Source organism: Homalodisca vitripennis, chromosome 7, assembly GCF_021130785.1.
Source record: "Homalodisca vitripennis isolate AUS2020 chromosome 7, UT_GWSS_2.1, whole genome shotgun sequence".
NCBI lineage: Eukaryota > Metazoa > Arthropoda > Insecta > Hemiptera > Cicadellidae > Homalodisca > Homalodisca vitripennis.
The window spans coordinates 59,545,664-59,567,935 of NC_060213.1; the positions used below are offsets into that span (position 1 = coordinate 59,545,664).

The 22,272-nt window shown below is 33.8% G+C and overlaps 1 protein-coding gene across 2 annotated transcripts in view; it reads right to left on the reverse strand.

The window, feature by feature from the left end:
- Positions 1-22,272, reverse strand: part of LOC124365882 (neuroendocrine convertase 1-like) — a 40,013-nt gene that overhangs the window by 7,547 nt on the left and 10,194 nt on the right. Inside the window, exons 3-14 of one of the 2 annotated variants that reach the window (XM_046821986.1) lie at positions 16,968-17,072; positions 15,999-16,181; positions 11,847-12,050; positions 11,601-11,744; positions 10,325-10,490; positions 7,200-7,372; positions 6,810-7,022; positions 6,596-6,696; positions 5,544-5,765; positions 4,204-4,373; positions 3,039-3,172; positions 2,500-2,640 (exon numbers count right to left, since the gene is read on the reverse strand). In XM_046821986.1, coding sequence (XP_046677942.1) covers positions 2,500-2,640; positions 3,039-3,172; positions 4,204-4,373; positions 5,544-5,765; positions 6,596-6,696; positions 6,810-7,022; positions 7,200-7,372; positions 10,325-10,490; positions 11,601-11,744; positions 11,847-12,050; positions 15,999-16,181; positions 16,968-17,072 — 1,956 coding nt within the window. Of the gene's footprint in view, positions 1-2,465; positions 2,641-3,038; positions 3,173-4,203; positions 4,374-5,543; positions 5,766-6,595; positions 6,697-6,809; positions 7,023-7,199; positions 7,373-10,324; positions 10,491-11,600; positions 11,745-11,846; positions 12,051-15,998; positions 16,182-16,967; positions 17,073-22,272 lie in introns of those variants that run through there. The other variant, XM_046821987.1, reaches the window with a different exon arrangement.

Genomic DNA, 22,272 nt, shown 5'->3' on the forward strand with positions numbered 1-22,272 from the left:
AAACATGGAAAATACAATATGAAGTCGCCATGCTTAATGTTTAATTGGATTTTTAAATACATAAATATTGTGAAGATTTGTCTAATGAGTGTAAGTTGTCGTTACAAAAAAAATTGGTAAATTAGAGTATAAGCAAATAAGAAGTGTTTTGATAAACAGTTATCTTATGCTCATTAATTTTGTCTCAGAGAAATGTGATTCTGATGTTTTACTCTTAAAGATCATTATTTTTATAATTGTTTTCTGTTTAACATTTAATGTCTGTAGAATAGTTTTCAAAGTGGCACTATAGACTATAAAATATCAAATGAAAATTTAATTTAGAAAAAAGTAAAATAAGTAATTTTAATATCCTTTTCTATGAGAACTTCTCGTAATTCTCTAAAGACAAAAATATACTTACAAACTGTATAAAAAAAAAAGAAATGTGTTCTGACTAATTCATTTCAGAGTCAAAAACAACGGCAAGATATTTTAAATGAGTACTTTTCAATTTTTTCACACGCTACATCACTATTAAGAGCTTTAAATATCTTAAGATCATCTAAATTTTATCTATTAGCCTTCCTTAATGCCATAGGCATGAATTTGGTTTTGAAAATGTTATATGATCAAATAGAGCTTTCTCACGAACCTCCCAGGTCCGCGCTTCCTACAAATCGACCTTATCATCAGCAAACATATAAGAAATAAATTGCCATTAATATATAATCCATACAAATCCTAATATTATAAATGTGAAAGTGCCTTTGTATGTTTGTTTTACTTTCATGTGTAAACCACAGTCATGTGCAAATTAATCTGAACAGAGAGGTAAATTTTGATTTTCGGCGTTGGCCAACCTGCAGATGTGGTGTTATTTCTTTTGTACATGTGATTCATTGTTTCTACATCACTACAACACTTTTTGAGGTTAGACCTCGGCAACAGCATCAGATTTCAGATGCTGCACGTAAGAGGAAGGTGAACTGGAGCTGAACTCAACATTTGAATCTGTTTTAGTTTGTTTAAATTTTGCTTTGTTGTTAAACTATTCTTGTGATTTCTATCACAGTAGTGAAGCAGTTTCTCAGTTCCATATTAAATAAGTGTCTTTTACCTTTTTGTTTAATTTATCTCTCACCTTCAATGCTTGAACTAAATCTAAAGTAGTCCATGGTTTAGCACGTTCCATTGAAACTTTAATAATGTTTTGAAGTTGTAAAACACATAAATTTACATCTGTTATGTTAAAAATAAGTTACCAATTACCAAGTTACCAAGTTGTTTAAAAGAATGTTATGAAGAAATTCTTGGCTGATATAGGTGTGAGGTGCAGAGTTGGTTTAAGAAAGCATTCTGTATAATATTGTGTGTTGTGTCAGTATATGTATGTCCGGTAATGATGAGGGCAGTGGAGTAGTGATCGGTGACAAAGGTCTGTAAAACAGCTGACTGGACATTGGACATGTCATGATAGCGAACAAATATGTGACAATGCAAGTCAAGCTGATTTCGGTCACTCTTCTTGGTTTAGCAATGCACTACACCCAATCAGATTACAGTAAAAAAATTTGAATCTGATCCAAAACATTTTTTTATAACTCAGTAGTTACATCATCTAAAAAAATTTTAGTTACCGTTTTGATCAATATTGTTATAAAATACTTATAGTTCACATAAAAAGAACAATCCAAATCACTGTCAAACGTTCTATATACAGAAAGAATATAAAACTATTCAATGCTGTATATATAACTTAGTTTGTTATATAATGGTTTTTATACAATTGTTATGATGGATAGTTTACTTTTAAACATTCAAACATTGAAATAGGGAAAAACTATTTTTTTTAATATTAACATGTCACAGGTCCTTGGCATTTAGAAATAGGTTTTTTACTTATCTTTTTATACACACTAGAAGAGGGAGCTGGCTGTGGATAATGATTGGATGGAATCGCTAACTTTGGTTGTGCTGGAAATTTAAATGAAATCGCCAGGCCCCTTAACTCCTGCGAGTCAATGCACGAACAACGTCCAACTGATATTGTCACCTCCAATTGCTTCACTAGATGTCACCCAGGATCTTTTGAAGTGTACAGAGCATGTGGTTTCCTTTCTATCGCGTTCTATAAATTTTGTAGGTAAAATACTCCTTATTATAATTGATGTAACCTATTTATTTACTTGATGTATACTGCTGTATATTTATAAATAAATACCTGACCTCATTTTTGGTTTACTGAAGCACAGTTTCACCCCACTGCTGCACTGAACACAAACCTCTTATTTTGTGACCAGTAATTGTATTGTAAAAAAAAGGATCAATTGGTTTGTTTGCTGGTTTATGGAAACTTATTCTTCACTTACAGCAACAGTTTCAAACAAGAGAAAAAGAAGGAAGAAATGATCATGCAAGGAGTTATTAAACAAAATCATGCAAAATTAACAATAGAAGTGGGGTGAAAAAGGATAACAACTGAGTGTAGCATGCAGCATATATTTATTGTTCCTATACCTCGCTAGTCTTGCCATTGGAGAGCCTGAATCCTGAATATTTCCTGCGCTGTGAGTAGTGGGCTGGCATGTCCTTGGTTCCATGGAATGAGATGGTGAACTCGAGAACGTACCCACTGGCAGCTCTAACACCGGTCAGGGCCTGTGACAAGGGGAGTCACATATCACGCCATTCGTAGATTATGGTGTAGAGTTTGGGGAGTGGGAGAGTGCTGAGGAAAAGAGGAGTAGAAAGAAATATTTTGAGGTATAGTTAAAAGGATGGATAGATGATGGTAAGAGAAGAGAAATGAGAGAGCCCAAGGGGAGACACATTCTAATAGTGGACAAAAAGAACAAATGAAGTAACGCTATTGCATCTCGATGTATAAACAGAGTTGGATAATAATTAGGGCCAGTAAAACTTATTACTAAGAGATCTATGTCTTTTACTGATAACTTTCACAAAGTATTAAAAAAGTAAAATTGTGAAAGCTTTGTTCAATTTACTACAATTCTTTTAGGTTATACGAAAAAAGGATTTATCTCTCAGATACTTACGTTAGCTTTCACTTCGATTTCCCACTTTCCCTTAGGGTTCTCTCCCCAGTTGTGTAGGGTCTTAATTGTCCATTCCTTCAACCCGTCCTTGTTGCTATCTTTAGGTCTTGTCTGTAAGAGAGTGCTCTTGGTTCCTAAATAGCAAAGCGTGATTAAAGCCTTTTTTATTGGGATTAAAATAATTCATATAAAGTAAAGTAAAGAATAATATTATGTTTAATGAGTCTAAATAGCCTTGAATCCTTTGCTACTATAATATGGCTATATTTCAGTCATTACTAGAAAAGGAAATAGGGAGGGTCTTGTGTTCTCATGGTCTACCAACCATGAGTAACTAGTTGTGAGAAGGACTTAGGGCTTCTGACGCCTTCCTTCGCATTATGAGAGAGGACAAAAATTGTGGATCTCATTAATTTCTAATGGTAAACTCGATCTTGTTATATATATTTTAAACTTACAAAAACACAAATTTGGCTAGAATTTGCAATTCATAGATTGAGCTAGGTAAAATAAGCGGATCTTAGATAATCTATGCCTCTGTCTTCCACCATAAAAGTAGTGAAGATTTATAACTATATAAAGTGTAATTGATTTAATATAAATTATATATGAGCACAAATCAATGTATGTACAAGTTTATGAACCTCCTTATCCGAAGTGTGCTTCATTATATTAGGCTACATTTCTCTTTCTCACGGTTTGTGGTATTAGTTTTATTGTGCTCTTTGTTCATTTATAAAGTAAATTGCGACAAATGTATCTTTAGCACCAGTTCGGTCACTCAGACTTAGATTCCCTCCTAATTGTCTGTGATTGTTGATTCTTTTATCAAGTGCAAACAATATTATTTTTATAATAATTGCACGAAATTTAGCATCAATAACAATAAACAATGCTCAGATCATACTGTGGAGAGTCTATCAACATTTTCCATACACCTGCCAACAACTTTACATTTTTTAAAATTATTCTTTAGCAAAACATGAAAATGCTTAAAAGTGTACTAATAGTAGGAAATATGTTCTTTAAATTCAAGCTTGTGGATTCTCATATCTAAAAAATAATAAAATGTGATAATATTGGATTGAATGTGTAAAAATCTTTAAATTTTCCGAATGATCCATCCTTATTCTACCTCTAAAAAGGACAGTTTTCATTTAAATACCTGCAGGTGACTTGAGGGTCATAGAAAGAGCTCCTCGGTAAGGGTACTGCACGGTGGAAGTCACCTCCACCTGCTCCAGATAGTGGACAGCGTCATTTTTCGTGTCCTGACAAGCCACTGTCTGAAACTCTATGTTGGCTGTCTCTCCAACTGTGATATACTGCGGGTTACTGGAACATGAGCATCGTTCACAGTGAGGAAATCATAACAAGGTCTCAGGTTACTAATTTGATCTTGACGAATATTAGTAAAATTTGTCAGTGAAGATTGGATTTGTTTAGGAATGTAATGGAAAGTGAAAGATACAGCTGAAACCAATTTGCCACTTAAATCTGGGCAATCCCATTGGCACTCTTTGACTCTTTGGTACATCACTAAACGCACAAATGTTGAGATATTAGGGTAAAAGGGATCATCGATAAAGCTAGTTTACTGAGTGTGAAGGAAACAGGATTTTCCGGACATTTGCCATCGTTCAGTGAAACAAGAAATCAGTAACACTACATTTCGAGATCTGCAATCTGATACCTGAAGAATAGAAGAGATCAGATTGCAGATCTCGAAACGTAGTGTTACTGATTTCTTGTTTCACTGAACGGTTACAGACTTGTTCAAGTCTAAATGTGAAGAATACAATTCCCTGTCCGCTTAGACGGGGAGAGTCCGGTAAAGAATTAGACTCTCCTTCCAAGGTAACATGACTGAGGTATAGTGCTGCCTATTCTTCCTCACTTAGGTTGCATAGATTTACTTAGTTACTTTTTCACTATTAGATGATGTTAGGTTATTAATATACCATTCTATCTGATACTATCTATGTATCTTAACATAACTTCCAATTTATAATAGCTTAATTTGGCCAAAAGTAGTTATGTAAAAAAAATAATAAGTTAAAATACTGTTCTTTGCTTTCGAAATATTAATTGTTCTATCAGTAGGTATCGTGTTAACTGAAAATCATTTTACATTAAGCAAATGTGGTTTAGTTTTAAAGGTTTAGCTCTTATGCCTTATCATTAATATCATCACCTAACCTGCCAAGTGATAAATACCTAATACAAATAGCCTCATTTATAGTATCAAAAAATATGGAAAAACGCGTGATTCTGCCAGGGACTGATCATGTCCAAGGATTGGAACCACAGTTGGAAGTATGTATAGCCGATGCCTGAATAACATGCTTCGAGAGTATTGGACAAGACCAGGTTCCAACATTACATCTAACAATAAAAAAATGTTACATATTAGTATTAAAAATAGTAATACCTTAGAATAGTTTATATAAAATGATTTCAAATTGTCAAGTCCCTCCAAACTTGATAAATCCAAATACAACTTACTCCAGTTTTACACTGACAATGCAGGTGTTCTTCTTAGGCACGTTCTTCCAGGTTTTGGCCAGATTTACCATGTTTTCTCCATTTAGCAGGCCAAACCCAAAGTCATTGCTGACCCAGAAACCTCGCCCGTTCTTGTACCAGATATCTCCGTTATCAGCCAGGGGCGCTACTTCAGCACTCATCGTGATAAGGTGCATCACATCTCGATATGTCAGCTTGGGGCTGTCAAAAACATATAACTTATTAAAAATGAGGGTGTAGGATTTTTTATTTGTGTGTTTATATATTTTATTCTATACTAGCTGCCAGCAAGCATTTTCAAAGAAATTATAAACTATGCATGAAAAATATTTCACTAATGAACATACAGCATATTTGTTTAAAAAACAATTTAGCTCTGATTTTTAGTGCATACTGAATTTAGATAGGGTGTCGTCAAAACAGTGTAATAGTTGGTAAATGTCTAGTGATGCAGTCTAAAATTCTTATACAAACAACAGGTGTAGATACATGACGAAAATGAGAGAATGTTATTGGGAAATTTCATTCTAAGCGAGTTTTAGCTGATAGGTCAGTACCTGCCCAGTGATAATAATTTGGAGACAACAAAAATACCGTCAAATTTGGACAACCTAATGCATGCACCCAGGAAAGATGCATTTATAACATCCACCTATGATCACTCCTTCATCCATAGCTGGCTCACACATGTAAGCCCATTTCATTACCCATATCTTCCCTCTAGAAATGACACAGAAACTTGTAATTACAATGCTAGAGTGACCAAGTTTCATATGCACTATTGGTTTGAAAAACTATGAAAGATACCCAAATACATAACATAACAAAGTTGATGATTCTCTTAAAACTACATTTACTTTCCTAAAGAGATAGATTTAATTTATACCAACATTACTTTAAAAATTTCTTACATTTGTTCATCTTGACTCTTATAATAATAGAAGTACGCAACATGAGGACAATTGCTCAAGCAGATTCTGAAACTTACTGAGTAATTTCAATGTTCCTCTAACTAGAATGTGGGTACTCACTTCGCGTCCAGTGCGAGCGCAATGATTCCGGTGGCAAGCGGAGCTGCAGCAGATGTTCCACTGAACGAGGTTGTACATTTTCCATTCAGATCAATAGTGGCCTACAACAAACAGCTAAAACGATAGTCTAAAACAGATAGAATACTGAGCAACAATCGGAAGAAATTTCCTATTTCTCACAAACCTAACAAACAGCTCCACAATAACTACTCACAACTTTCTCATCGTAGCTGTTGCCACCAGAGTAAGCTGCAGCGAAGATGGCTGTGCAGCTCTCGCTGTAATACACGATCTTTCCCCTCTGGGAGACGCTGGCAATGGCAATGGTATAAACGTTGTTTACCAAGCCATCACAAGCACAGTTGTCAGTCAAGTGCCTTCCGTTCCCGCCTGCAAACACGTATATCGCCCCTTTGCCCTGACGTCCCTGTAAAGGAAGTAGATCAGTTACCATCAATTTAAGAACCTTGTTTGCAGCCTTGTTGTAAGCAACTTGTAACAAGATAGTATGCTAATATGAGAATAAAACGACAACTTCGTAATTTTCAATTCATCACAAATTAGTACGCAATCATAAAGAACTAACTTTTGGTATATATTTTACCTGAGTACTTCCTTTCTCAAACGAGAGAGCAGACATTCGGCCCACTTTCTCCATTGTCATCGCATCGTCTGAGGGCCCCCATGAGTTTGAGTAGATGTCGAACTTATCCAATCTATAAATAAGACCCTTCGCTTCCACATAATCCACAGATCGCTTTCCCAACACTTTGATACCTGCCTCACATAACAATAAATTCTGATTAATTTTTCAGAAATCAGTATAACAATAACAACCATTCTATTGATATTACAACATTAAATTGTGTCACCGTTGTCAGTATTGTAATACATAATTTTTTTAATTTACAGGTGTTTTCCTACTAAAAAACTAATATTAACACATTGAAGGACGTGAATGCTATAGCAGTCATGATAAGTGACTGCTTTAATGCCACTTCAAATCCTTGACTACCTCAAAGTGCGTGACTGCTATAGCAGTCAGCCTATGAGGGTCCCTAGAGAGACACTTTGATATCTCGTTAAGTCCTTGACCTACAGATATAAAATCGATATGTCTAGTTTACTTGTAACATGGAGGTTTGCATGGAAATGAAGAAAAATAGGACTGCTATAATAGCAGTCATGACCCTGCACATCAAAATTTATTAAATAGGTCAGGACTGCTATAGCAGTCATCACGTTTTCAATATAACAATAAAATTTATTGTAAAAGTTTTAAGAAATATGATACAAATAAGTCAATATAACCCTGAAAATAAGTATAAAGAACAGTATAAAAATTGCACACGTCTTACAATAGTGTGGCTGTCAAAATGTAATACTACATTTATTGAGAATGCCAATCTGAAAAACATTTTCCTGGACAAAGGGGAGGGTTACCATCACATTGTAAGCAACGATAGGAAGTCTGCTTCTTAGTCTTGTTTTTGTAGCACTGATGACATCTCAGGTAGTAGGAGAACGACAATCCATCAAAATACCATGATTGACAAATCATGTTCATAATCTCATCACTCCATAGTTTGTTACAAACATAATAAGGAGTTGCATTTTCAGGTAATTGTAATTTTATACCGGTAGAGCTATTGTCAAATTCAAAAACTGGAATAGGTTTTGTGTCATTAGACCTAACCAAAGGTGGAGCTTGGGTGGTTTTTGAGGTAGATGGTTGGTTTAAATTTAAAACTAACTCCTCCTCTGAGGATTGCTCAATTTCCTCACTATTATTACTTTCTACATTGGATGGAATTATAGTTTGGATCCTCATCCGTATCGTCAGCCTCACTAGAGCTATCAACAAAATAGGTTGTTTTACTTGAAACACCCGACTCCGTAAAGTATTCATTTTCAGACTCTTCAGATAAAACATTGGAACTAAGGATATTTAGACCTACAGCCTCAATATTGTGATCACTTACGGCACTAGTACAGTATGTGTGTTGCTTTCAGCCTCACTTACTTGTTCGAAATCACATTCACTTGGTAATTCTACAAAGTTGGTTGTAGGATCTATATCACTTTCACTTGCTAATTTTACAGGGTCAGTTTTAGGATCTACATCACTTTCACTCGGTAAATCTAAAATTTCTGTTACTATTTTAGTTAAATCTTCACTATTTGTACTCATTTCTACTGCAGTAGAATGCACACTATCACTCAGAACAGGTTGACAGTGATTGGACAGCTCGCATTATGAAAGAGCAAGTCACTACTTGTAAACAACTGGTTGACACGGGCTACCAACTGTGGAAAGGGTTTGCCCAAAATTCCAAGTGAATATATAAATTAAATAAGACCTACTAGATCACTCAACGTTTTGTGATAATTGAGAAATGAATTAGTTTAGTTCATATTAATTTTTTAATTATGACTGCTATAGCAGTCATGACCCTAAACATCACTTGTGTATTTGACTGCTATAGCAGTCACGGCTATAGACAGTAACGTAGTCATGACTGCTATAGCAGGCACGTCACCTAACACAATTTATAACAATCGCTATTGTCCATCAATGTGTTAAAACAAATTAACTATGACCTTGGAATATATGCTGTAAATTTTGATTTGGAAACTAAACAATACGTTTCCTCAGAATTAGGGTTTTACAGTCTCTTTGTCACTTCATAGCTAAGGATGAAAAAATATTGACAAGTTGTGAAGAATAGTGCTAAGTTAAAAAAAATTGCTATTAAAACAGAATGTAATGCCAACTTTGAGATACTTTATTTTAAACGTTGCAGATATCTATAACATTTGGCCATCATAATACTCATATTGTACATATTTGCCAACACCTGTCTGCTACTAGTAAAATGTTGTCACAACGTATTTTAAAATAATAATAATGGCAGTGTAGTAACAGGTCAGCAGCATTGTGGTGATTCTTATTGAAGTGCTGCTTGCTGGATAACCTCCGTCCAATATACAGTTAGTAGTACACAGTGCCAAATAGTTTAAAACAATGAGAAATAGTATTATAAAATACTGCACATTTGTTGTACTAGTTGAGGAATTCTTTTCAGCGTAGAAAGGCTGTTGGGTTTTAGCCACTGTCACTATTGTCTTGAAGGACTGTGGAGGTGCTCTGGAGGGCACTTAAATTGAATTACTCTTTTATAGGAAAAATTTTTCCAAAAGGCAATCATATAATTGTAGAGCAATAATTAAGTTATTGCGGTGTTGTGTTTATGTAGATCTTTTGTTGGTCTAGTGTTGGATATAGAGGGGTAAGGATGTTGAGCTGTTTATAAGTTTCTCTGCAGCTTTGCAGTGTTTATAAGTTTCTTTGCAGGAATTGAAGTCCTTCTAAGTATCTTGTGTTGGTTATATTCAGTTGTATAAGTATCCTCTCCAATTTGATATTGGCAGTTCTTCATGATAGAGCCATGGTACCTTAAGAGTGGTCCTGTCAAACCTTTATTTTTTAAATTCTCTGAACCATCAAAGTTCAAACCAAAATAGCAGTGAAAAAATGAATTTGCAGATTACTTTGTTCAGATGATTTTCCTTAGCCGATATTAGGATATTAAAAATAATAATTACAACTGAAATAAAGTTTTTGCTTTTACATGTAGCCAACTAAGCATGCCAGTAAAATAAAATGTTGAATAAACTATACATATCCCATAACACTAATAACTGCACATCAAGAACAAGTATGCTTACCTGCAATTTTGGAGTTGTAAGCAATACCAACTCCGCATTTGTTATTATTAGCGACCATAGCAATCTCTCCAGCGCATTTGGTACCATGGGAGTTGGGATGAGAAGTGGAGGGATCTGGAGTAGAGCCAGGCTTGTCACTGCCCATGTCATAACTGAGACTTTCCACCTAAGTAAGTCAACAATCAATTAATTTCATATTAATACGGTTGTTTTAGTAGTTATTATTTACTTTACATAATGGTGTCCTAGATAGATTTTAATTACCCAGTGTCAAACTAGTCACTATGAAATGATACTGGTAAAACGGTATCTTGCTGCTTAGCCTTTCCAGTTTTAAGAATAACCCCTGTCATCCTTAGTTTGAACTTTTCACGATGACTGAAATACTAGCAAAAATGACAGTGACTATTGGCCCAGGTCAAATGCAGTTGTATAGCCAGTATTTTCAAGTGTGAGGATTTAAAGTTTTTACATATGGTCAATAAAACAACGCCCAAAACATTATTGTTAGTTACGTCTAGTATATATCAGCTGATGGGCAACTGTTTCACTGATTAATATTTCACAATATTTATAACTGCCTTTGGTTTTATTTCGGGAATACTGTATGCATCCGTGTTGTCAGCATGAAAACTTTTGGGGGGACGAATAGGGAGTCCGGGGACACTCCCCCGGGACATATGGGGTTCCTCTCTCAGAAAATGTTTGAAAAATTGTGACTGAAATGATGTTTAACACTAATTTAAAACCAAAATCTTACATTTCTACAAGCAGGTTTTTAATTTAATCCATTCATTTTTGTTCTGAAAACATATCTAAAAATATAATAGGTATTAAATAAAAACTTATTATCAGGTTTAATATGCTTTATTTTACACACACTACTGTATTGTTATTAAATGCGGTCTATCACATCACAACGTAAACTTGTAATTGTAGACTTGTCTCTCTTTACAGTACATTATAACAATCCAAATTGACCCGTTGCTTCAACTGAAACAACCCCAAATTGTTATAAAATTTGGGGAGTGACAAAACTGACTTTTCAAATATTGGGAGGGGAAGGTGACGCGTCCCCCATGTCCCCTATGGCGGTGACGCCTGTGCCTGTATGATACTTCATCAATGGTAGGTATAACCCACATAATCCCCATTGTTGACTACATCACTTGCCAAATGATGACATTCTAAGGTCAGGACTGTGAATTGTAACTTGCTACTGGTTGATGGATCCTTATCCTAAATAAGGATAAAGGCAACAAAGAGTACAACTTACAAAATTGCCAATCATATCAGGATGTCCATGTTCCACCCCGTCATCTACAACAGCTATAGTCACGCTTTTGCCGGTGATTCCCATCTTGTAGACAGGTACTACGTTGAGGTCCATGACTGGCATGTCCTGAGTGCGGTAATCTTGCTGCAAAATTCAAACGCTTACTGTAACATTAATGCTTCAATGCAGATTTGAAGAGCACTACAAATATCAAACTGCACTGTGTTGTCAAAGATCTCTACATACAATGTACCACTCATTAGGCCAGAGAGGGTCGTTGAACATTGACTGGTAGGCACTGGTCTTGGAGCTGAGACACTCAACGTGTTTTGTTACGCCCTTGTACGTGTTAAGACTAGTTGAACTTGGTTTGGTAGAGAATGTGCCCAGCTTGCTTCCAGTGGTCTTGGTACTGTGTGGTTTACTGTTGGTGCTTGTCTTCGAGTGGGCCTGTGGGAAAGATAGGATCATTATATAATCTTATAAATAAAAATGAATCGCAAATCTTGAGAACGGATGGCCAATTCAGCTAATTCTTTTTTTCAAATATTCATTGAAATCCAAGAAAGGTGCATATGAAGAGAAAGATTAGAAAAGTTCCCTTGAATATTTCAAAAGTTAGAAAAAAGTGTATCATTTATGTTTTATACCAAGTTTTAACTGTCACTAAACAACTGTTGACGCTTTCAGTTAAAGTTTTAAAAATTAGCAGAAATATCCATTTACATTTAAATTTTATGAAATGTTAAGTATACACTGCTTGATCAGTAGTATATGTAGATAGCACATACAAAGTTAATATCTAAATTTAACTCCAGAATGTTCCAGATATGAAATAAAATCATCTAATGGGTTGTAAATACTATTTAAACATTCTTATAAAACCAACCTTAATGAATAAAACTGTGAATATCTTCACATATGGTACAGTACTCCAAATTGGTGGGTTTTCTTGACATTGTGATATGGCCTTTTAACAGTGGCTTATGAAAAATAGAAAAATGAACATTAACATGCCTCAGTGATTCATTCTTTTGCAGACTACAGTCTGAAAACAACACGACTTAATTTGGAATGTTGCATGAACCCAATAAGGAAGTAGGAAGGATTTCCTCCTAGGCTGTAATGGGTTTCTCAGAGATCTAGGATGTATGTAAATTTTCTTCATCGGGACAACAAGACAAACTTAACTATAGCACGAGAAGTATTTTAGATCAAAAGTAGATTACAAGAGCCAGAAGAAGATTTTTTGACCAAAGCACATTTCCAAGTTATAAATACTTTGTATTACTATTATTTTTTGTTATACATATATACCAAACTCCACTATGGTATTCGAAACATCTTAGACTGCAAGAATACAACAAGGGCTAGAAGTAAATGCTGTTTGACTGAAATAGGTTTCCAAGACCTGTGTATTTGTATTTTCTTGATCAGGTTAACAAGGCAGACCCAGCTGACGTTGGTAATGTATGTAGTTTGAAATAGAAATACTCCTACATGTGTAAAACATGATGATACTTTTAAAACCTGGACACTGTAATAGTATCTCCCTGATGTATGCCTACATGTTTGGAAAATTATATAGGACTCAATCATATTACATCATAAGTTCTAAGAATTTCAGTTTTGAAAATAGCGTGCAAAACCGCTTGTGACGGATAGTTATTTTATAGAATTCCTCCAAAATCATTGTGGAATATTCAATTTCTCAATTTGAGAAAAATTTAAAAGATTGAAATTCCTGGCTCACATTCCTTTTTATGTCAAATGTGTTTTTTTTAGAATTCACACGATTTACATTGGTACTGTGATATTGAAGAAAATTGAAGAAAAAACCATTTTCTCATGTCATTCCTAAATACAGTACTTCTTTAGGTGTATATTAAACTCTGAACTTTGTGAAAAATTCCTTATTGATATATCTTATTTTATAATCTTTATCATGAAAGTTTTAATCATCTACTCAGTCATCATATATGTAATATGAAAATTTGTGTATTACAACAATGATAGATATGTAACAAAATATTTACTCGTTATTGTGTGGGAAACTTCATTCGATGTAATATAAATATTCAATTACTACAAATCAGTTTGTTTTTCTGTTGTTAGTCTTAGTTTACGTTTATGTTAAGCTGGCTGGTATGATAACTAACACTGCGTCTAAACTTTGCTCTCTCAATCAGATTCTTGAAATGTCTTTGCCACGCTATAGAGAGCTATCTCAAGTCAACAGATGTTAAATAGCTTCCGGTTTAACTGCTTTGTGAATAAATAGTCATATCGTATTTTCCTTCAATGTTATGCTGAACCTGTTTATAATAGGTTATGCCTTTTTTTCGTAGTTATTACTTTTACCAAAAATGAAGTCAGTTGTGGTCGGTATATTAAATATTTATTGACATTCACGGTTCCCAGTCTTTAAGAAGTTCTTTCTATCAGAAACTGGAATACTTGGGCAATGCTGTTTTGAGTCACATCAAAAAAGTGTACAAGAGTGTAAATGTGAATGTGCATGTAGAACAAAAGGTGATTTTGACACATTTAATAAAGCAGTTTCCTTCGTTCAGAAAAAACTCTTCCTTTTATTCTATTAAAAAAATGTTTGCACAGGCACATATGAATTGTTGGTCACAATCCTTGCACTGTCTGAATAAGGATAAACGTGAGACTTACCTCTCTTATTTGTGGAAAAAATATAACTTATTTGTAGTTTTGATTTTGAAACTAGTTGAGGACCATCAACAGTAATTGCTGTTGATAAGAAATTTTACTCTCTGGTTCTTATACCTTGCAAATGAAAGCTAATTCGACATTGAAGAAGGGATAATTAAGACAATAAGTTTTGTACCAATTTGAAAAGAAAATCCATTTTAAATTTAAGGTGTTAAGGTGTGAGATGATCTTACGAAACGAAACGAACTGAAATAGAAATAAATAGAATAACAATGGTATTTTACCACAGAAAATGTCCCATACCTAACCATATGAGTACATGATCTATGTGTGTAATGGTATTCCTATAATACTAATGTTCATTTCAGATAAGAACAACACAACTACAACTACAACTTTGCCTTTTTTAACTACAAGTTTTGCCATCCTCAAAATATGATTGGGGAGACAGAACTTGAACAACATTGGGAATGTACTGAAGATAACAGAAATCCTATTTTTCTAACCACAAGGCAGCAATTCAAATTCCACTGGCTTCATTGGCATCCATAAGCCATTAATAAAGAATAAGTAAAAAGATAAAGTCTTACAATCAAAACTTTTTGAAGAAAAATGAAAAAAGGTTTTAGATGTTTTTGGGATAAACACTGAGATCTGAGTTAGTTTTGGAGGTGGGTTAGGATTTCACTTCCACATTTACTTTTTCTTTCAAAAAGGGGAACATTTGAACATTTTTATGGGATCAATCATTACAAATAGAATGAGTGCAGATAATTCAGCGACTTAAACCTGCAGTTGATTGTGGAAGTGGCCAGATAATTACACTTGAAGCTCTAATTGTTTTTCCTCACGGATTGTTGGAATATTTATTGATTATGCACCTTATTCTCACATTTATAAAAACTACATTTCCTACCTAACATGAGTAAACCAGACCTTTATATTTGTATTAAATAAATAAACTGATTCAACAAAGTATTACAAGACTTAATGGCCAACAGATTGTAATGAAAGAGTTATTGCATAGTGGAACAGACACAAAGATGGATTGCTTTATGACCCCAAAATCAATATGCTTTTTCCTCAGACCCATGTACAAAGTTTCAAGTCTCGAGGACCTATCTATCAAGAATTATCGCATGGAAGGATGGACAGATGACAAGCTATAGGAAGTACCTATTGGGTCCATAATAAATGACTGGAAAGTCCAATCTTATTGCTTCATATGCCGCAAACACTTGACCCATGATATCTAGATAAGAATACTGTACGCAAGGAAGATTAAAACACGTACACTTGCTAGATTATGGATCATTGTCCTGCTGTAGCAAACAATATTATCATTATTGTGAACCTTTGAGAAATTTTGTAGATCAATAAAATTCACAATGTCAAACTCTAAATCAATTTACTTAAATATGTGAAGAAAAGGTTGTTTCTTGTAGGATATGTGGTTCAGCTCCTACAAATTTGGAAATTAAATATGATTTACAATGAATAAGCATTTTTAAACAACAAAAGTAATAGCTAAACACCCCCAAATTAAGAAAATGAAAATAAAAGTTCAGTATTATGGGGGTGATGAACAAAAATCTGTTTGATTAATTAATTACATTTATTGACAGATTTTAAATATTATTAATACTACAACTGCCAACACTCAACTGTTCACCACTATCGTAAGTCGACTCACACACTGTCTGGAGACGTTGGTCTTACCGCTGTGTTGGGTTTTGTATTGCCCAACTTGCCACCGTAAATGCTGTTCAGCAGCTTCATCAGATCTTGATGTCTTGATGTCCTTGGCTCTGACTGCTGCTCATCTTCTTCTTCCTCTGGAGGTCTGGGTATGAACCCTCGCTTGCTTCGAACCACCACCGCTTGTTGTTCAGCCCATTTCACCTGCAACAGCCCCGTCCCTTACATAGTAGGCCTACTTACACGGAAGTAGACACTTAAGATTCTTAAAATATTGGTTCTAGCAATAAAAATGTTTTTGAAACGCTATTAAGTACGGTACTCTTGTCATTTATTAAGTGACCCAAAATTCCAGACGCCTTGGAATTTTTTATCAAATTGATTGCTTTTTGCGGTATAAAATGCAGTCTGAGAGAACAACATTTAACAACAGTTCACAACACTTATAATAATCATATGTTTATAATAATATTGCTTTCATTTTCACTTTTAACATGTTGCTTATTATGAGATGCAGCAATTTTGTAGTTTGAAAAACAACTTTTTTATTCTTTTGAAATAATTTCTCGTTTAGATTGGTTGTTGTTTGTAGAAAAGACTTGCCATATATTGAATTGACTCGATTTGTAATACTACTAGAAGGATGTCAGCCAACTCCCTCGTTTCTACATTATTGTTTTGCTCACTCTGTACATTTTTTTGTTCCTTATGAACAAAGTTGAAAATAACTTATAATATTTTTAGATCAGAAAAAACAAACTTCTGTGGTATATTGTTCTAAAACAGATAGTCAGAATTTCTGAGTTGCATAAAGATCCTGGAGATAATTATAGCCAATTGTGTAATTAGAGCCAAAAATACTCATAGTATCCTACTCATTGGCTGAAGTGACAACCTCTTGATTTGGACTCAATTTTATAATTTTTAAATAACAAATTTATCCACACTATTACGTATATTTGTAGAACCTATTAGTTCCTACCTACTCACTTCGTCCACGTCTTGCAGACTTCGGGTAAGGTGAATGCTACTTCGTTTTGACACTTCAGGATGGTCGTCCCGGGTCAGCACGTAGTGGTCCTCGAACACGTCTGCCTTTAATGTCATGCAAATTAGTGTTGTAAAGAATTATGATTTTAAAAAATCACATAATCATTAAAAATACTGTGATGATTTTTATCAAATTATTATGGTTTAAGTACTGGCTACTTTAGCAAACAAACAAAATTGCACAAACTGCTTTTTCGGGACATTTTATGTTCAACATTTTTGAAATATTGATTTTAAATTAGGGTAAAAAGCAGTAGAACCAGAAGGCAAAAATATTTGACCAAATTTGCTATGTACGACTAACAACACAAATAAAATTTTTAATTACATTTATACCACTTTTACTTCAATGGTGACCTAAAAATGATAACAATCCACAGCCAAAAAGTTTTAAATAGATACACAATAATAATAAAATACTAGAGATCACTCTCAGATGACAGTCAACAAAGTTTTTGCCATAAAAGAGAAAGAAAGAAAATTGGGCATAGAAATACACCTGCAACCTCTTTCATACAGATTGGTTCATGGGAAATAGGTTAACCTCCAGAGCCTGGGGCAATAGATAAGATTCTTTTCACGTTTTGCCTCACATATATAAAATATCTTAATTTTTATGTAGGCTTCCTGGAGTTAAAGATAAAACTAAACACAACTCAAGATAACTTGAGTTGGAGGGTTCAGTCCAATTTTCATACTTTCTGTTAAAACATACCTAAATATCTGGGACAAGAATCTACACTATTTGTTCCGGATGAAACCCGAAAAAATATTGTTAAACGCCAATATTATTTCATTTGACAGTTCAATGTAACTAAGTGGAGTTACATATTCATATAGAATTGATGATGTTAAACTTCATCAATTTTATATTTTAACTTGTGAAGACCGTATCTCATTCATTGGCATGTCAATAAAACAGTGTAGGAGTTGTAACCCTTTTGATGAAAACAGTTGGACCAATTTATCTACCTTAAACCGATCGCCTCCGTCCATCAATCCTAATCAGCTGATGTGACTGTGATTGTTTCATGCGATATTAGATTGGTAGTCTTTGACTTGCCATTCCTTGTTTGTAACACCTCCGAAATTTGTCAGTTCTTGGGTCATTTAAATTAATTCTTTGAAGATAGCAACGACGTGGGCATTTGAATTAAGATCAGATTTTGAAATCAACAATCCAATATGACATATTAACGAAGTTAATTTTTTTAGGCATCTTTAAAAAAAACAATCTTTGCCGTTGAATATCAGACGAAATTTGCTATCAAAATTCTAAAAATATATATACGGTAACATTAAAAATGGACTAAGATGTATTTATATTCGTATACATGCGGCACTACTAGTGTCATGGAGACATTCTTAGTAGCTGAATTGTTAACGCCTCCTCTTATCAAACTCATAAATTTGAGTTCGAATCCCGCAAAAGTGAAAAGATTCCCTGTTGTACAACTATATCTGATCATTTTTACGTTCAATTTAGCTTCGTCTAGAATATGTTATTTACCTCATGAAAATATTGTAGCCTATTATTGATTTAGTTAAAGTATGTAATTTGGGTATGATTAATTACTTATTGCTAATAGACAGGTAGTCATTACGTTATCTGTCCCAACTTGGTGGTAAAACATTTTATCGTTTGAAAATAAAATTAAAAATTTGTAATTTTGCATATATTTCACAACATATACAAGCTGCACGAAACCATTGATTTATAAATGTTTAGACGCTGCATTAAAACGTATGTGGATTAATGAGAACAAAATAGGAAAAGTAATTTACGGGACTTTTGGTTTTAAAGTCAGAAGAGTGTTTGTCTGTATGTCCTTTATAGAATCGTAATCTATGTGATCAATTATTATGAAAATTTGTATGTGTATGTATTTTTCCACGGGGAAGGTTTATATGCTATGCCCATGGATGTAACACAACACTAGGCGGCACGCACTGCAAAAGATAAAAAGCTTTTAAAGCGCCTGCACACTATAAACTGCAATTACGACACAGTTGCGTTTACTAAAATTCAAACACTATCTGAAGGCGCTACGTTATGATGTATATTATTTGTCTTTATGATAAATGTCTGGTTGAACTTAAAGCTTAAGTGTTAGACTACTTTATAATAAAGTAAATGTACGGGTACAATGGCTATAAACGTACACAGATTTTCTTGATCGTGGCAACAAGGCAATCTCTACATCGGCGTTGGAAATATAATTCACTTGAACCAGATGTGCACATAGACGGGCAAAGCTTACGAAAAACGTGCGAAGCCGCGGGAAACAGCTAGTCCTCAATATAATACCTTTGTTGAAATTATCGTTTACTACACAACATATTGATAAGAAAGGCTAAAATACTTTTCTAAAACGTGATTTATACGGTTTTTATCTCTATAAACCTGTGCTTTAGCTGCTTTTACTGATTACTGATGATAGGGTATAACATATTATCCTTATCTTATCGGGCAACATATGGCTGAAGTTTATAGCTACCGCCTACGCACTTTACATCAACAACAGTTGCCGTATACAAAATGCTTTAATTATTGGTTTATTTTATACATACTTTGCATAAAACGTCTCTTCCATGTTACTCGGAAGAAAGGTAGATATCACATGTGACTGTGATCTCGAAATTTGAAACTGAAGATGCGTTATTAGTTGATACGTTTCATTATGTACAACACTGATGGGATGTTAAACCGGTTGGCATGTTAATATAGTAATAACACTTTCAAACATACCTTGCAACCTATGAAAACAAAAATCCTTATAAGCATGTACATTTATTTGTAAAAACGTGAACTTGATTCAGTTACAATAAATCTGAAATTATGCTTGTAATCATATTAACTTATAACGGCACGATTGTATACTTGTAAAACTTTTGAAAGGCCACCATCTTGAAAGATGTAGGAGCTGTCGAAAAATGAGTAATAATAAATGTTGTGTGGGATTGCTCGACAAAATAAAAACAGAATACATTTTGATACGTTTTATAAAAAAAACAACAATTTGCACAAATGCAAATTGACGCCATCTTGAAACCTTTTTCAGACTATAAACTTTTAAAGCCATGCAGGCCTATTGTTACTATCTGATAATTTTAGCTTGAATTGGCTAGAAATTACAATAATTAAGGTGTTCACCATTATTTCCACAAAATTACTGTTAATTAGGCTACTCAAAACTTTGTACTAAAAACCTTACACAATAAAACACAAGTAAGGTCAAACGTTATTGTAAATTACCTAAACTATTGTAATGAAGTATTGCTAATTCTAGAACGCTTTTTTGTTTTGCCCTCTACAATGCATGATAATTGAGATATATACATTTCTAGTCCAAATTTTGAGCGGCACTATCTTGACACCTTAGGATGTATCGATAAAATTGCAAGAGTAAAAGTTACTTAAAATTACCTTATATGTTTAAAACATTTATCGTTTTGGGTCTAGGTTTGGGGTTAGTCGAGTTATAAATTTTACAGAAATACGAATACGAACGACCGCCATCTTGAAAGTTTTATTGGTTAAGTCCAACTAACCAATCAATCCCATGTGTTTATAAATACTGCCTCTGTACTATGTTTGCAATCTGAGCCAGCTTACAACCATGTAATGGCCTCAGAAACTAAAATCACCGTAATACAAACATTTATGTATATCTTATATATAGGTATAAAAATCTTGAGTCACGATGTATGTTGCCAATAAACTCCAAAACGACTGAACCAATTTCAATCAAATTTCACATGTATCCGTAATTTAGTCTAACTTAGAAGATAGGATAGTTATTATCTGAATTATTCGCTTATGTCGTGAATATAAACGAATAAAATGAAGAAAAGTTTTCAAAGCGCCTACACATTATAACCTGCAATTACGAGATAGATACGTATATTAAACAGTGAAACACTATTTGAAGGCGCTAAGTTATGATGTATAATTGTCTAAACTAAATTTTTGGTTGAACTTAAAGGTTGAGTGGTAGACCACTTTGTAATAAAATACATTATGCATGTACAATACATTTTTGACATATTTTCTTGATCGTGACATCAAGGTAAAATCTACATCTGGGTTGGAAATATAATTTACTTCAACCAGAAATGCTCATACGCGGGCAAAACTTACGAAAAGCGTGCGAAGCCGCGGGAAACAGCTAGTATATATATACAAAATCTGTACCAACTATCCCAATGGGGTCGATTATTAGGGAATTGCAATATTTAATGTGTTAAGATAACTGTAAACCACGAAACTTCAAGACCAGTGGTCTAAACGCCGATGATTTAGGCAAACAATAAAAACTGTGTGTTTTTTGACAAAGCATAAGAGCAAGAAAAATGTCGTCTAGTCAATAACCACTAACTAAATAGACATTGAAGATGTTTACCTTTCAATTAAAACTCACTGATTCCCCAAGTGTCAGAGAGTCACGTCATTTATAATTACTTATCGATTTCGATTGATTCGTTGAAAACTTAATGTGAAATATAAATTCATTTCTATTTCAATTGTCTAGATGGAGTTTATACTCCAGCAGTGACGTTTTATTCTTCACGCTGTTTTTATGGATATGGACTCGTATAAAAATCATGGTTCTTACAGACTGTACAAGTAATTAATTATTAACTCTTATGCGAGTATGTATGTTTAGTATAATAATCCCCATCTAAAATATAAATAATAATAATATTCTACACGCAATGATGTTAATGTATATACTATGATTCAATTGAAATGCCTTAAAAGTAATGAGACAATGCCTAAGGAACCGTTTAGAGTGCTCGATTCTTTTGGTTTCACATAGAAAAATAATAATTTGGATGATTCAATTGAAATGCCTTAAAAGTAATGAGGCAATGCCTAAGGAAACGAGCTCCTCACGTGTTAGATTTAATGGGGTGATCATCCGAGGCGGAGAGAAAGAGTGGGGACAGAGCCGAGCAGAGCCGAGCAGTACCGATAAATCCCGAAAATTCCTGACAAACTCTGTACATGCGGCTAATAGCGACCTCAGTTCGGAACGGTTCTGATTTCTATTATCTTACCAATTAATGAGTCGTTTTATATCCGAATTAATGAGTCGTTTTATATCCGAACATATCTGCAAAACATAGAAATTATATCGAATTAATTATATTAATATAGAACTTTCTTTATAACTCCAAAGACACTTTACACGAACATATCTGCAAAACATAGAAATTATATCGAATTAATTATATTAATATT